General features: G+C 39.3%; 1 protein-coding gene across 1 annotated transcript in view; it reads right to left on the bottom strand.

The window, feature by feature from the left end:
• The window catches only part of LOC112912701 (midasin-like), a 58,042-nt gene that overhangs the window by 25,209 nt on the left and 15,847 nt on the right, over positions 1 to 16,986 (bottom strand). Inside the window, exons 5-11 of the mRNA XM_072745164.1 lie at positions 16,648 to 16,755; positions 16,375 to 16,567; positions 13,190 to 13,432; positions 12,816 to 12,947; positions 9,224 to 9,327; positions 8,099 to 8,213; positions 646 to 839 (exon numbers count right to left, since the gene is read on the bottom strand). Coding sequence (XP_072601265.1) covers positions 646 to 839; positions 8,099 to 8,213; positions 9,224 to 9,327; positions 12,816 to 12,947; positions 13,190 to 13,432; positions 16,375 to 16,567; positions 16,648 to 16,755 — 1,089 coding nt within the window. The remainder of the gene's footprint in view (positions 1 to 645; positions 840 to 8,098; positions 8,214 to 9,223; positions 9,328 to 12,815; positions 12,948 to 13,189; positions 13,433 to 16,374; positions 16,568 to 16,647; positions 16,756 to 16,986) is intronic.

Genomic DNA, 16,986 nt, shown 5'->3' with positions numbered 1-16,986 from the left:
CTCAGAGCAAAAATCAGGGGAGTTGCCCCATTCCTAAGGCTCACTTAAAGGGAAAGCCAATCATCGAGAATAGAAAGCAAAGGTACAGAACTCACTATATATAGCAAAATCAAGGGTCTTATTTAAGACCCCAATTGTCACAAAAGAAAAAGCCAGTGAAAGAATTATGTCAGTAAGGAGTTTCAACCTTAGCTTTTAAAGTTATTTTTTTTTCTTTTTTTTTTTAAGCAGCCTCCACATCCAACATGGGGCTTGAATTCATGACTCTGAAATTAAGAGGACCATGTTCTACCAACTAAGCCAGTCAGGTGCCCTCAAAGTTATTTTTTAAAGCTAAAATAACATTCCCTTATAAGCCTTCCTAATCATTATCTATAAGATCTGAAACAGGATCCAACATCATGAAGCAGCCCACAGGTCTAATTTCAAAACCTGACCTCTCATAACCATTTAGTGATAGCTGCTAAGAACTTTTAAGGGAAGTAATTTTTAAAATATTAACTCAAGGAGCACCTGGATGGCTCAATCGGGGGAGCACACAACTCTTGACCTTGGGGTAATGAGTTCGAGCCCTGTGATAGGTATGGAGCCTACTTAAAAAAATAAATAAATAAAATATCAACTCAAAAGTGCTTAATCTAGTACCTTAGAGACAATTCTCTTCCTTCAAGGCTTAGTCTTTTGTTTTCTCTTCTGGCTTCTGCAAATTCTTCAGGTACCTGTTCACATGTAACAGAACTATCACTGCAAGAGTGATGTTTCTCTCCAGTAAGTTGGATGTAAATGTCAAGCAGGTGATCAGTTACTGCCAAGAGGCTGGGATATCTATTCTGAAGAACCTGACAGAGGGAGGAAAAAAAGCAAAGAAAATTTAGCAGCAGACACAGTAATTTTTAAAAAGCACATATAAGGGGAGCCTGGGTGGCTCAGTCAGTTAAGCAGCTGACTCTTGGTTTCAGCTCAGGTCATGACCTCAGGATCCTGGGATCAAGCCTTCCATCAGGGTCCACGCTCAGGAGCCAGTCTGCTTGAGGACTCCTTCTCCCTCTCCCTCGGCCTCTCCCTGAGCTCACTCTTGTTCGTTCTCTCTCTCTCACTCTCTAAATATATAACTTTTAAAATAAATAAATAAAAGCACATGTAAACTCCTGCTAGTATTAGTCAAGCAAAAAATGAATTTCTCTTTGAAATTTGTGCCAAGTAAATACTCCCCCAAGAAACCCAGTGGATGCCTAAAACTGCAGATGGTACAAAACCCTAAACATACTATGTTTTTTCCCCACAGACATACCTATGATAAAGTTTAATGTACAAATTAGACATAGTAAGAGATTAACAATAACTAATAATAAAATAGAACAATTATAATATGCTGTAATAAAAATTATATAATGTGGTCTCTCTCTCAAAATATCAAGTATTATGCTAACATGAGGTGATAAAATACCTAGAAAATGATATGAAGGGGAATGACACAGGCCCTGTGATGTAGTGTCAGGCTACTACTGACATTCTGACAATACATCAGGAGAACCATCTGTTTCTGGACTGAGGTTGACTGTGGGTAGCTGAAAGTGCAAAAAGCAAAACCAAGGATAATGGGGAGCTACCATGTAAGAACTTCTGCCTGTACCAATATCCCTTGCCCCTCAAAAACCACAACTTTTTTCCTGGCCAGAACGCAGGTATCTGGCAATCTCATCATTTACACAACTTAGGGTACAGAAGCCAGATGGGAAAAGAGAGTCTTCAAGCAACAAACACATCCAAGTCCTAGGAATTTACGCACTGAAGAATCCTGCAAGTACTACTTTAATTTTAACATAATTCTAGGGGCACCTAGATGGGAAAAGAGAGTCTTCAAGCAACAAACACATCCAAGTCCTAGGAATTTACGCACTGAAGAATCCTGCAAGTACTACTTTAATTTTAACATAATTCTAGGGGCACCTGTGGCTCAGTTGGTTAAGTGTCCAACTCTTGGTTTTGGCTCATGTCATGAGCTCAGGTTGTGAGATCCAGTCCCAAGTCAGGAGCTGTACTCAGCAGGGAGTCTGCTTGAGATTCTCTCTAGGGCAGCCCAGGTAGCTCAGTTGTTTAGCGCCACCTTCAGCCCAGGGCCAGATCCTGGAGACCCCAGATCAAGTCCCACGTCAGGCTCCCTGCATGGAGCCTGCTTCTCCCTCTGCCTGTGTCTCTGCCTCTCTCTCCTCTCTCTCTCCCGTTCTCTCTCTGTCATGAATAAATAAATAAAATCTTAAAAAAAAAAAAAAAAAAAAAAGAAAGAAAGAAATTAACTCTTTGGGGGAAAAAAAAAGAGATTCTCTCTCTCCCTCTACCCCTCCCCCAATTCCCACTCCCAAAGGCTGGCACATGTATGTGCTAAAATAAATAAATAAATATATCTTTAAAAATAAACAAACAAACACAATTCTACTAAGATTTGTTAGGTCAGGGCAGCCCGGTGGCTCAGTGGTTTAGCACTGCCTTCAGCCCAGGGCATGATCCTGGAGACCCGGGATCGAGTCCCGCCTCGGGCTTCCTGCATGGAGCCTGCTTCTCCCTCTGCTGTGTCTCTGCCCCCCTCTCTCTCCTCTCTGTGTTTCTCATGGATAAATAAATAAAATCTTAAAAAAAAAAAAAAAAGAAAGAAAGAAAGATTTCTTAGGTCATTTTTCAGCAAAAGCAACCAGAAGCAATTAATAGGAAAAAAAATAATAAGCATTTAAAAGCAAACCACAGTAAAAGAAGCTAATATAAAGTACTGATAAAAAGCAACTGATCTTTAAAAAAGCAAACAACAAAAAGCAAACAACAGAAATTAAAAAGCAAAAAATGTACTTAATTAATTAAAAAGCAAAAGTAACTGTACCTATTTACTTCAATTATTGAGAATTTTTTTCCAGAATAATACTTGGTACTCATACTATTGGTTTTAAGCTTTTATGATATGGATTTATTCAAACAGGTCTATTTGAGAAAAAAGGGAAATATGTATATATTAGAAATATTGTCTGGGGTGCCTGGCTGGCTCATCAATGGAGTGTAATACTCTTGATCTTAGGCTGTGAGTCCAGCCCCAGGTTGGGTGTAAAAGTTAAAAACAAAATCTTGGGCATCCCCAGTGGCACAGTGGTTTGGCGCCGCCTGTGGTCCGGGGTGTGGTCCCTGAGACCTGGGGTCGAGTCCCACATCGGGCTTCCTGTATGGAGCCTGCTTCTCCCTCTGCCTGTGTCTCTGCCTCTACTCTCTCTCTCTCTCTCTCTCTCTCTGAATAAATAAATAAATCTTTTTTTTTTTTAAATTTTTTATTTATTTATGATAGTCACAGAGAGAGAGAGAGAGGCAGAGACACAGGCGGAGGGAGAAGCAGGCTCCATGCACCGGGAGCCAGATGTGGGATTCGATCCCGGGTCTCCAGGATCGCGCCCTGGGCCAAAGGCAGGCGCCAAACCGCTGCGCCACCCAGGGATCCCAATAAATAAATCTTTAAAAAAAATGAAAAGGTCCTTTTAAAAAAAAAAAATAAAAAATAAAAATAAATAAATAAAAACAAAATCTTAAAAGAAAGGAATATTGTCATCCAATACATTTAAATTAGCTTGAAAAATATATTGTGATTCCAATTTGTATATGAAATATCCGTTTATTCTGTATATATAATGTATACATATTTACAAAAATAAGGATCTACAACCTTTTAACAATGTCATCTCGAGTAGTAGATATCACAGATTTTAATTCATGTTTTTTTACTGAAGGACTTTACAATAGATACTGCTGAAAACATGTTTCAGGTAGATTAAAAATTAAAACAAAAAAGTTACAAAATCAGTAAAATGGATACACACATAGATCTTTAAAATGCACAATATATATTTTTGGGTAGGGAGTAAACATTTATAAAATTGGATATAAAAAAAAATAAAATAAAATAAAATTGGATATATTGATGACCTTGGTCACCACAAACAAAATATAGACTATTTCCAACACCTCCCCCTTTTTTATTAAGATTTATTTATTTGCTTATTTAGAGACAGAGCACACGTGTATGAGCAGGGGCAGGGCAAAAGAGAAAGAGAAAAATCCCAAGCAAAATCCCCACTGAGCGCAGAGCCAGACACAGGGCTCCATCCCACCACCATGAGATCATGACCTAAGATGAAATCAGGAGTTAGACACTTAAATGAGTCATCCAAGTGTCCTTCCATCACCTCTTCAACAAAAAGTTCCTGGGACACCTGGGTGGCTCAGTGGTTGAGCATCTGCCTTTGGCTCAGGGCATGATCCCACAGTACTAGGATCAAGTCCTACATCGGGCTTCCTATATGGAGCCTGCTTCTCCCCTTTGCCTATGTCTCTGCCTCTCTCTCTGTGTGTCTCTCATGAATAAATAAAAAATTTTTTAAAAGTTCCCTTATGCCCCTTTTGTAATCAATCCCTTCTCCCACACCCCTGCCTGTGGGAATCAGGTATCAGATTCTGATCCCTATAGATCTGCTTTCAAGTAGTCATCTAGGGGCAGCCCCAATGGCTCAGCGGTTTAGCACCACCTTAGGCTCAGGGCATGATCCTGGAGACCCAGGATCGAATCCCACATCAGGCTACCTGCGTGGAGCCTGCTTCTCCCTCTTTTTTCTTTTTAATAAAGATTTATTTATTTATTCATGAGAGACAGAGAGAGAAGCAGAGACACAGGCAGAGGGAGAAACAGGCTCCATGTGGGGAGCCCGATGTGGGACTCGATCCTGGGTCCCCAGGATCATGCCCTGGGCTGAAGGCGGTGCTAAACCACTGAGCCACCCAGGGTGCCCGCCTGCTGCTCCCTCTGCCTGTGTCTCTGGCTCTCTCTCTCTCTCTCATAAATAAATAAATAAAATATTTTTTTAAAAAGTGTCATCTAAAAGGAGTCATACAGGATGTAGTGTGTAGTTTGGTTCTCTTACTCAGCTAATGTTTTTGAGATTTATCTAGACATTACTGCATGTATCACTAGTTTAAACGTTTTCACTGCTGAGTAGTAATTCCATTATATAAGCATGTATATTTATCCTAAGAATGAGAAAAAAACGATTTTTATTTAGAAAAAAGAATTTTATCAGTTTTACACTTTAGTGAGGGCTCAGCTATTTGGGAAAAAAGTTCTGAATAGAAAAGATCTATAAATACACACAAACCGGCTGTTTTCTTCCTTAGCCAAAAAATCTTTTCTTTGTTATTACCACAAATATAAAAATTCTAAAACAATGTCACTTAATAAACTAATCTGATATAATATGGCTCTATTATCAATTTAATATACGTATTTTGGAGGTTCATTCCTTTAATAAGCATTTCTTAAGTCCCCACTTACATCAGCAACACTAAGGATACGAAAACAAAACCAAAATGAATGTAGCCTACCCTCAAGAAATGCTATCTGGTCTAAAAAGCAGATACACAAGCAAATCAAAATTGCAATGTGGTCAGCCCTCCCTGGAGACCCAGGAAGGTTTCATGGAGATGTTGCACTTGGCAGATGTCATTAACGGTTGTGAATAGGCACTGCCAGCAGAGACAGTAGGTCTTCTAAGGCACTATCTCCTAAGATACGAGGGCACATTCAAGGTGTACAGAGAGACAAGATTTGAGAAACTGCCAGGAATGACTCCCTGGCACTTATTAGCTATGAGGAGTTAGCACTATATAAATAGCTCATTTTTTAAAGTATAATTTGTTATTTCAGCAAGTCAAAGACATCATTTTTTAAAAAATAGGCTCCATGCCCAGTGTGGAGCCCAACATGGGGCTTGACCTCATGATCCTGAGATCAAGACCTGAGCTGAGATCAAGGGTTGAATGCTTAACCGACTAAGTCATCCAAGCGCCCCATTCAAAGACAATCTTTCTAGGCATAAGATGACTGGAGCTGGCAGCAATAGAAATGCAGTCCCTTGTGCTCCCCATGAGATCAGCTTAGGATATTATTTTATTTCCTAAACAATGCACACAAGCATTTTAGCCAACAGTCACTTATTCCAGAGAGCGTTATTAGAATTTATTAGTTAGGTTCAAAGGCTTAAAAATAAGAGAACTTCTCAAGGTCAACTAATATGATATACATTATTTAAATGAGGGGGTGAATGCTCCTATTGTGCGTCCGAGAAGCAGAATGACTCAGCTGTTCATGACAGAAATGGAAAATGAGCTTTGGCTTTTACTGAAGAAAAAAAAAAAAAGTAGCATGTTGTCATGCTTTCAATCCCCAACAAATCACACCTAAATGTGAATTTCGGACCTCTTATTTAAAGAATAGGATGGCAATTTAGGAATGAAAACTAAACACTGAAATGTCTACAACTGCAAAAGAAAGAGCTGTGTGATGACAGAGCAACACAACAAATGCTTATAAAGTGCCAGGTGGAGTGGATGCTGGGGACACAAAGATGAATGTTATTGGAGGAACTATTGTAGAGGGCAGCAAAAGAGGGATACACAAACAGACACAGAAATAGACAACTAGGAATTAGAATGAGATAAACTCACAAGTCCAAAATAGGCTGCAGAGTTACAAAATCACAATGGCAAAACAAGGCTTCTGAGAGATTACACGATCAAACTTTTTTCCAGTAATACAGTGAACTAGATACCCTGAAAACCTCTCTGCTAATAAACACTTAAAATGGTGAATAAGATATTTGGTATGGTTGTCTTGCGTCACTTATTTATCTAAAAACTTACACCAAGAAAGAGCAAAGCATCCTTCCCATGCCTGTATAATCACCAATAGTGCATTATTTGCTATGCTCCCAGATGAAGTGTTGCAGAATGGGAAGCTTTCCAAGGTAATGTAAGAGGAAAGTGGGGGGAATTAGCAGGGTAGAGAGGTATAATTCTTAAACGTTTGAGGATAATGAGCAATACCACAAAATGAATCAATGAGTAACATCTAAAAAATAATTCATCTTGGGCAGCCCTGGTGGCTCGGCAGTTTAGCGCCACCTACAGCCCGGGGCTTGATTCTGGAGACCCAGGATTGAATCCCATGTCGGGCTCCCTGCATGGAGCCTGCTTCTCCCTCTGCCTGTGTCTCTGCCTCTCTCTCTCTCTCTCTCCTGTGTATTCTCATGAATAAATAAATAAAATCTTTTTAAAAAATTAAATAAAAAATAAAAAATAATTCATCTCCATTTTTATTAATACCCAAAACAAAATGTATATTAAGTTGTTGAATATATGAGACATTAGTTACAAAACAACTTAGTAAATTATTTTTTTAAAAAAGGATCTTTGGAAACAATTGAGGAAACTTGAATATAGTCTGAAAATTAAATGGTATTGAGACATCACTGTTCATTTTACTGGGGACAATAAAGTTATTGTGATTATATATGGAAAGGCCCAGGGCACCTGAATGGCTCAGTTGGATAAGCATCTGCCTTAGGCTCAGGTAATGAATGATCTCAGGGCCTGGGACTGAGCCCAGGCATCCTTTGGGCTCCCTGCTCAGTGGGGAGTCAGCTTCTCCCTCTGCCCCTCCCCCTGCTTGTGCCCTAGCACTCACACATGTGCTCTCACAAATAAATCTTTTTTTCTTAAAGATGTATTTATTTATTTATTTATTTATTTATTTATTTATTTATTTTTTTACGAGAAACACAGAGAGAGGGGAAAAGACACGGGCAGAGGGAGAACCAGGCTCCATGCAGGGAGCCCAATGTGGGACTCGATCCTGGGACTCCAGGATCACGCCCTGAGCTGAAGGCAGATGCTTAACCGCTGAGCCACCTAGGTGTCCCTCAAATAAATCTTAAAAAAAAAAAAAAAAAAAAAAAAACTTAAATTTTTAAAGCAAAGTATTGAAGTATTAAGTGTATGCATTAAAGTATTCAGGTATGAAATGTTAAGGAGTTTGCTTTCAAATACATTAGCAAATAAAAAATATTAGATGAAACAAATTCTGTAAAATGTTAGTACATTAACTGTTAAACTTGGGTTGATGAGTATTTTGATGACCAATTACACTATTTCCTCTATTTACATGTGTATCTGGAACTGTTAATAATAAAAAGTAAAAAAGAAAACCACTAATGCTTTCCCACTGATAACCACATACCTCATTCAGTTCTGTCTTATCCATGTTATCCATGTGAATTTTTGTCCAGTATTTGTCTAGCAGAGTAGCATGACTATTTAGAGGTCGATACCAATTTCCTCCACAGCTCAAGAGTCTGTATTTCAAAATTTAAAAAAAGAATTACACAAAATTCCCAATTTAATCTTTAATTATGCCTCTGGTTAACCCTTGCTAGACATTATCTCATTCTGGTGCCAGATTACCAATATGTTGGGCTCACAGGGCAGATGACAAATGAAAGAGAGGCTGACAGTTGACCCAAGTCTGACTCTTTTCCTTTTTTTTTTTTCAAGATTTTATTTATTTATTCACAAGAGACACAGAGAGAGAGAGACAGAGACACAGGCAGAGGGAGAGCAGGCTCCATGCAGGGAGCCCGATGTGGGACTCGATCCCGGGACTCCAAGATCACGCCCTGGGCTGAAGGCCGCGCTAAACCACTGAGCCACCCAGGGATCCCGTGACTCTTTTCCTTTTCCATGTAGGGGCTGTGGGAATACTTTCTCTAAAATAAATAATTCTTTAAAAAATAAATAAATAAAACAGGAATGAAGGGGCGTCTGGAGCTCAGTTGGTACAACATGCAACTCAATCTCAGCGTCATGAAGTCAATCCCATGTTGGGTACAGAGCTTAAATCTAAAATATGGTAATCGGGACACCTGGGTGGCTCAGTGGTTGGGCGTCTGCTTTTAGCTCAGAGCATGATTCCGGGATCTGGGGTTGAGTCCCACACCAGGCTCCTTGCAGGTAGCCTGCTTCTCCCTCTGCCTGTGTCTCTGCCTCTCTCTCCCTCTCTCTGTGTTTCTCATGAATAAATAAATAAAATCCTTAAAAAAAAAAAAAAATACTACAGTAATTAAGATACTATGATATTGGTGTAAAGATAGACAAATGAACAGAGTCCTGAAATAGGAACTAGATCTTTAAAAATTAGCTAATTAAAATAAAACAGGAATGAAAAGGGTGGATCTGTCATCAGTTCCAACTGATCCTCCTTAATGTGGGCCCAGAAAACTACTCCAGGACTCTGGACTCAGTACTCCAGTGTGGGGACTTATGAGAAAACGGCTCCAGTGGGAATAGATAGGTTAATAGAACATACCTCCTAGTTGCAAAGAACTGAAATCCAGGAGCCACTTTCAGACAGTCACCTCGGCCAGGAATCAAGAGCTCTCCATTCTCCAAAAGAGGGATCAGCACGGAAACCTAAATCACAAAACCCAAATGATAAAACTATTAAGGCAGAAGTAACAAAAAAACAAAAGAACCCTCTCTCCAAACAATGAACACATCCTTAAAGGAAACCTTAGTTTTCAGAACATGAACTAAGATCAAAAGGCAAGTGGCAATGTATGAGCCACCTAGACTCCAATGATTTATTCATTCAATATTTACCAAGCCAGACACTCAAAATCCAGACATGACTGAGGCCTTACAGCCTAGCATCTGACAAAACAGCCATGCAAACCACCATATGGCATGATGAGTATGACCCTAGGGATGACTGTGAATCAGAATAGAATGGTGTAGAAGCATTGAAAGTGCAGACAGACATCCCAGAGATAATGATATTCACTGAGTCTTAAACGTGAGCAGGAAGCCAGTTTTGGTGGGAGGGAAACTCCCAGCACATATACTCCAGGCAAATAATATTCAAACAGATAAAAATCTCTGTTCCTAAGAGCATAGCATGAGAGGATTCCACTGTTAGGGCAGAATGTGCATATGAAGTAGTGGAAAACTATAAAACTTAGAAATAAATAAATTAAGGGTCTCCTGTGCTGAGCTAAGGAATTTGAATTTTTTTCATGAAAGTTACAGAGAGTAAATTAGCCTGGGGGAAAAACTATAATTTTTATTTTAGCAACAGTGCAACAAACAGAACATCAACTGAAAGGAGGCTAGCCTACAGGAAAGAGGCAAAAACAAAGATAGGATGGCTATATAGATAGATGTCTGGCTGGCAAGAAAGAAGAGTAAAGGGCAGCCCTGGTGGCGCAGCGGTTTAGCACCGCCTGCAGCGCGAGGTGTGATCCTGGAGACCCGGGATCGAGTCCCACATCGGGTTCCCTGCATGGAGCCTGCTTCTCCCTCTGCCAGGGTCTCTGCCTCTCTCTCTCTCCCTCTCTCTCTCTCTCTCTCTGTCTCTATGAATAAATAAAATCTTTAAAAAAAAAAAAAGAAAGAAGAGTAAAGAAAGAAAAGAAAAAGAGAAAAATAGGTAACAAAGCAAAATGGCTAGACAGACGGATGAAAATAAATCCTATGCTAAGGCAGTGGGAGAGAAGAGAATAAAATAAAGAGATAAAAAAATACTAAGCAATTTAAGACTAAATAACTAAGAGACTAGAAGGAGACATCAAACTATGGAAGAAAAGGCTGTTCTGAGAAAGAGCAGGCAAATTCCATCTTGGACATCTTTAACTTCCACCAGCTAAGGGACATTTTTTTTAAATATTTCAAGAAAAGGGTGGGCCATACACATAGATCTAGGGAACATGAGTTTATACAGGAAGCTTAAAAAGAATACACAAAGTAAGACCAAAGAGTCAAAGAAAAGGGTTCTAAAATATCAGACGTAATTTTATTAAATATTCTTACTACACACATGGCTAGAAGCTGAAAGGAAAGCCCAAAATAATATAGGAGCAACTCCAAATGATTCCAAAACTTGAAACTAAAGAAAAATAACCTGAATATCTGTAAAAGCTACCTTAAAATAAAAAAGGACTATTAGCTAAGAAGTTCTGAAAACAACAAAACAATAATCAAAAGATCTAGGCATGTCTTTAAGTAAACACAACTTCATTATAACAATAATGAAGTTTAAATATAATAAAATGAGCACCATAACCTTTGTATGAACACAACAAATATATGAACAGGAGAATGGTCTACAGAAAATTGGACTAAATGTAGAAGAATTTTCTGACATTTATCAGATACTGCCAAAGGAAGAGCAAGTCAGAAATTGTCAGTTAAGTCTTGAATCTGGACTTTACCTTCAAAGAATATAATTAACTATAAGACAATACGAGATCCCTAGGCTCCATCATGGCCTGGATGTAACCTCTCTCATGTTCACCTATCTTCTTTGGCTCTAATTCCACAATGTACAATCCTAATGATTTCCAGATACCCTGATAGCTGAAAAAACTGCCTAAGGAAAAAGCACTAGAAAATGGAAAGCCGGGGCAGCCCGGGTGGCTCAGCAGTTTGGTGTCACCTTCGGCCCAGGAGGCCAAGGAACGAGTCCCATGTCGGGCTCCCCGCATGGAGCCTGCTTCTCCCTCTGCCTATGTCTCTGCCTCTCTTCTCTGTGTCTCTCATGAATAAATAAATAAAATCTTTAAAAAAAAAAAAGCAATTTTTCTAAAAACGAAAATATATATCCAGTATGTTTTCCGTAATGAAACAAAGACAAACATGCTCTCTTCCTTTACCTGTCCTCAGCCTGCTGCTCTACAGATGCCAAAGCTAGGAAGCAGGGTCTCAAAGTTCTCAATGTATTTGTAACATGGGTAAGCTATTTCCCACAAGGCCTATTCTTTTGGAAATGTTATGACACTGATCACATATTCAACTAAAGGAGCAAAAAACTACAATGAAATTGATCACATATCCAACTACAGAATTTCCCCCTTATCCATGTGGAGTATGTTCCAAGACCCTCGGTGGTTTCTGAAACTGTGGATAATACAGAGTCCTATATATACTATGCTTTTTCCTATACATACATACTTTGATAAAGTTTGCCTTACAAATAGGCAAGGTAAGAGATTAACAGCAGTAAATGACAATAGAATAGAATAATTTTAACAATATACTATAGTAAAAGTTATGTGAATGTGGTTTCTCTCAAAGTATCTTACTATACTCACCCTTCCTATGGAGATATGAGATGATGAAATGCCTATGTGACCAGATAAAGTGAGGTGAATGATGGAGACATTTCGACATAGTGTTAGGCTACTACTGACCTTCTGATACATTAGGAGGATCATCTGCTTCAGGACTGAGAGTAACCAAGGGTAACTGAATGGCAGATAAGGGGGGACTACTGTACTCAGTGAAACAGTACCAGCAGAACTTTATCAATTTTCTAACAAACACCTCAAACCAGATTAGGTAGGTAATCATGAATGAGCTTCTCACAAAACGTAACAGCTCTAATCAAATACCTATTATTTTTTTAAAAATATTATTTATTTTAGGGAGAAAGAAAAGGAGCAGAGGGGAGGGGCAGAGGGATAAAGAGACAGAGAAGCAGACTCCCCCACTGAGCAGGGAGTCCCATGCAGGGCTCCAATCCCAGGACCCTGGGATCATGATCTGAGCCAAAGGCAGATGCTTAACTAACTGAGCCACCCAGGTGCCCCTGATTTCCTGTCTTTGAAATGTATTTTGTTAATAGTGATTTTGGGAGATAATTTCGGTAACACAGGTGTCTGGGGCACCTGGATAGCTCAGTGGAGTAAGCATCTGTCTTAAAAAATAATCATGAACCCATGGTCATAGGATAGAGCCAGGCATCCTTAAGCTCTCTATTCAGCAGGGAGTCTGTGTCTCCTTCTCCCTCTGCCCCACCCCCACCCCACTAGTGCTCTCCCTCTTTCTCCTAAATAAATAAATAAAATCTTTCAGGGGAAAAAAAAAAGACAGAAAATCAGTAAATAATTAGTGAGGTAACATACCACGTCTAAGGGGGCATAGTCAATATCCTCCAGAAGGATCCAGTGTCCCTTTGTGACTGCCTGTGTGAGAGTACCAGGTTGCCACACAAACTCTCCTGGGACATCTGTACACCGATACATTCCCAACAGCATCTGGAGGAAAAGGAAAAAGTATTAATGAAACCACATATCCGAGATCCCAATGCCACATCCTTTGATTAATTCTGTTAAAATTCTATACAGATATAAGCAGGCACTTGGTGTTTTTACACGTTGGTCCCATCAGTTATGAGGAGGACCAATAACTATTCTCACATTCCCTTAGCAAAAACAATACTTTAATGCAAACATTTATAAGCATGTGAACCCACCAAAATTTGCTATTTCTTAATTACCTTACTGTCGGTCTGATCTCCAAGCTGGACTTTAAGAAGCTGAGGGGGCTTCCTTCTACCTGTCATTGCACCTAAGTGTTCAACTAAGGAAGTTTTTCCACATCCTATTGGTCCTTCCAACAACACAGCATTCTGAGAAGCCACTGCCATAGCCAGTGTCTGAAGATTTTTGCAGATTGAATCAACCAGCACATAAGATCTAAAGGCCAGCTCCTGTTCACGAGAAGAACTCCTATTACTAGCCTAAGGAAGCAAGGGAAAAATAAAAGGCATGTTAACAGTCTTTCCTCCAAAGTGCACAGATTAATTTCTACAACAATGCTTTCACTAACCTTTACATAAACCTCTAATTAGTAGTACTAGAACTATAATAACAACAGGTATGTTATCCAAAATAAGGATCTTTTTCCTTTTGGCAGGATTTAAGGAAAATCTCCCACCAAAGTCTGAGAAGCCAAAAAAGTTGACACACAAAAGATAGGGGCAAACTTCATCTCATGACTGCATTTTTGTTTTCCTTCCTCTTATACCACATTCTAGGACTTCGTATCTTTTTTTTCTTTTTTTTTAATTAAGATTTTATTTATTTATTCATGAGAGACACAGATTGAGAGAGAGAGAGAGAGAGAGAGAGAGGCAGAGACACAGGCCGAGGGAGAAGCAGGCTCCATGCAGGAAGCCTGACGCGGAACTCGATCCCGGAACTCGATCCCGGGACTCCAGGATCACACCCTGGACCCAAGGCAGGCGCTAAACCGCTTAGGGATCCCCTAAGACTTCATATCTAAAATCAAGAATGCACACAACATATTTATCAATCAGGGAAAAGGATACTTTGTATTATAAAATTATTGTATTTTTTCAGGTATAATAAAGAATAATGGCTTTTTTAAAAGTTCTTTTCTGGGATCCCTGGGTGGCGCAGCGGGTTGGCGCCTGCCTTTGGCCCAGGGCGCGATCCCGGAGACCCGGGATCGAATCCCACGTCGGGCTCCCGGTGCGTGGAGCCTGCTTCTCCCTCTGCCTGTGTCTCTGCCTCTCTCTCTATCTCTCTGTGACTATCATAAATAAATAAAAATTAAAAAATAAATAAATAAATAAATAAATAAAAGTTCTTTTCTTTTATATGTATATACTGAAATATTTAGGCATGAAATGATGTGCTATCTGGAAGTTGCTTCAAATAACACCGTTTGGGGAAAGTGTGCAGAACTATAAATAAAATGTAACTGATAATTTATAATTACTGAGGCTAAGTGATGGGTACATGGGGATTCATTATACCACTGTTTCTACTTTGAAATATATTTGACGTTTTCCATTAACAAAAAATAAAAATAATAGTAATAATTCTCTCAGTATGTTTAATGTGTATAGAGTTTTAATTCTGCAAAATGAAAAAGTTCTGGAGTTTGTTTACAAAACAAGATGAGTATATTTAACATCACTGATGTGTACACTTAAAACTGTTTAAGACGTTTGGGATGCCTGGCTGGCTCAGTCAATAGAGCATGTGACTCTTGATCTCAGGGTTTAAAGTTGGAGTCTCACATTGGGGGTAGAGTTTATTTACATAAAAAAAAAAAGTTTAAAATGGTAAATGTTTTGTTTTACTGCGTTGAAAAAATTTTCAAATAATAATGTACCTAATATAACATAAGGAAAAAGATCCCTTGGGAAGGTGGAATTTTTAAGAATTTTTTTAAGGAATAAAAACTTCTCAAACATGACTAGTTCCCTATAGATACGTGAGAATAAAATGAGATTCAAGGCTGGAAGTTTGTTTGCTTTTTATTTTTTTATTTTTTTTGTTTGTTTGTTTGCTTTTTAAATTCTATTTATTTGAAAGAAAAGAGAGCATGAGCAGGGGAAGGGTCAGAGGGACAAGCAGATGTCCCACTGAGCACAGAGCTGGACACAGGGCTGGATCCTAGGACCCTGAGATCCTGACCTGAGCCAAAGTCAAATGTTTAACCACTTAACTGACTGAGCCCACCCAGGTGCCCCAGGACTGGAGTTCTTGAACTCTCTGTAGGGCTATTACTCTGTTATTAAGCAGGCAGGCTGGGACATAGCACCATTTTGTGCTTCTGCCCCAGTGCCTTGTCACTGCTACTCAACATCAGGCCCATCCCAACTAGAATCCTTCCCTATGTTAAAATTCTAATGCTCCAAACCTAATCCATGTTAGGAGAATGGTTGGGGTTGGGAGGATCTTAGTGACTAGAGGAAAACACACGGGCCGCTAGAAATGCTGCTATCCTCATGCTGCTTACATAGATATATTCAGTTTATGAATAATCATTGAGCTGTACATTTCAGATGTGCATTTTTAAATGTATATTAAGCTTTTTTAATATTTTTAAGGTTATTTATTTGAAGTAATCTCTACACCCAACATGGGGCTCAAACTCACAACCCCAAAATAAAGAGCCAGAAGCTCTTCTGACTGAGCCAGCAAGGTGCCCCCATTATGCTTCTTTTCTTTAAATTGTACTGCCCAATGGACAAACCAATGATTCAAGGAATGACAAGGGCTTTTTCCAAAAAGAAAACGGTGAATCTGACCATCACACAAAGTGACAACTGACTAAAGACTACTAGGGAAAACAGACTGGCTCCCAACAGTTTCAGATTATAGAGCTAGATTATAATCTATAAATCTTTCAAAAGCATGGGTCTGGAGACACATTCTTGAAAAGAAACTCATTTCATATGGCAGGGGATGTTCACTATACTTACTAGCCTCCCACACAATGAGTAAAAATAATGTCATGACATAAAGAGGCTGCTGGGAGTTATACTTGAGCCTAGCCCTGTCTCTCCCAAAGAGCAACCCAAAGGTCTCCAGACTAATCATTCTGCCTTTGTTTCATATAAATATGTTACCACAGCATGAACTACCCAACATCACACAGAGAATAAATGGAAGAGCTTTGCTGAAGTTAAAAGCATCATATAGGCATCATTAGAGTTTCTAATTTAACATCAAATAGAGACAAAGGAAATATCAAAGAGAGCCCTGGGTAACTTTTTCTTAATCTCTTCTGAGTACTTCTGTAAATGGAACAGCAATTTGGCAAACTTAATTTGACTCACACTTTTAACACAGGGCCCAGCCAAAGAAAAAAGCACACTGAGTGTTTAAGAGGGGGGAAAAAGACACCCTACTGATGCCAACATACCTGCTCTCCAGGGACTGGTGGCTGCCCAGGCAGCACCACACCACAGACAGCAGTCACTCTGGAAGAGAGGTCAGCTGAAAAAAGATGTCCCTGTAAGTACTGCAGCTCCTTCTCATTACGCCAAAGGGAGGTTTCTGGATTAGCCAAAACCAGGGCCTTCTCCAAGTCCTGCAGCTGGGCCTCTTCTAGTAACCTGAGGAAAATGAGGAACTCATCAGTTACTTTAATACACGGCAAAGCCACATGAACATCTCTAAGAATCCTCCTTCTTACCTCAACCTGAAATGAATCAGTTCCTCACTATTAAAAATCTTCTTAAGGAATGATAACTTGTGCTCTTCATTCATACAAGTGACCAAAGCAAGACAATTGGCTGTGTACCTGGAGAAAATTAAAGTATATAAACTCAGAACAAGCAGCTAATTCTCAAGAATAAAGAAAATTTGCTAGCCAACTAAATACTAAAAAAAGAAATTCTAGGGGCGCCTGGCTGGTTCAGTTGGTAAAGCATGCAACTCTTAATCTCTAGATGGTAAGTTCAAGCCCCACACTGGGCATAGAGATTACTAAAATAAATAAATGAAGGAGGGATCCCTGGGTGGCGCAGCGGTT

The sequence above is a fragment of the Vulpes vulpes genome, unplaced genomic scaffold, assembly GCF_048418805.1.
Source record: "Vulpes vulpes isolate BD-2025 unplaced genomic scaffold, VulVul3 Bu000000755, whole genome shotgun sequence".
Lineage (NCBI taxonomy): Eukaryota > Metazoa > Chordata > Mammalia > Carnivora > Canidae > Vulpes > Vulpes vulpes.
The sequence above is the reverse complement of the archived record's forward strand: the minus strand, read 5'-3'. Positions and strand labels throughout refer to the sequence as shown.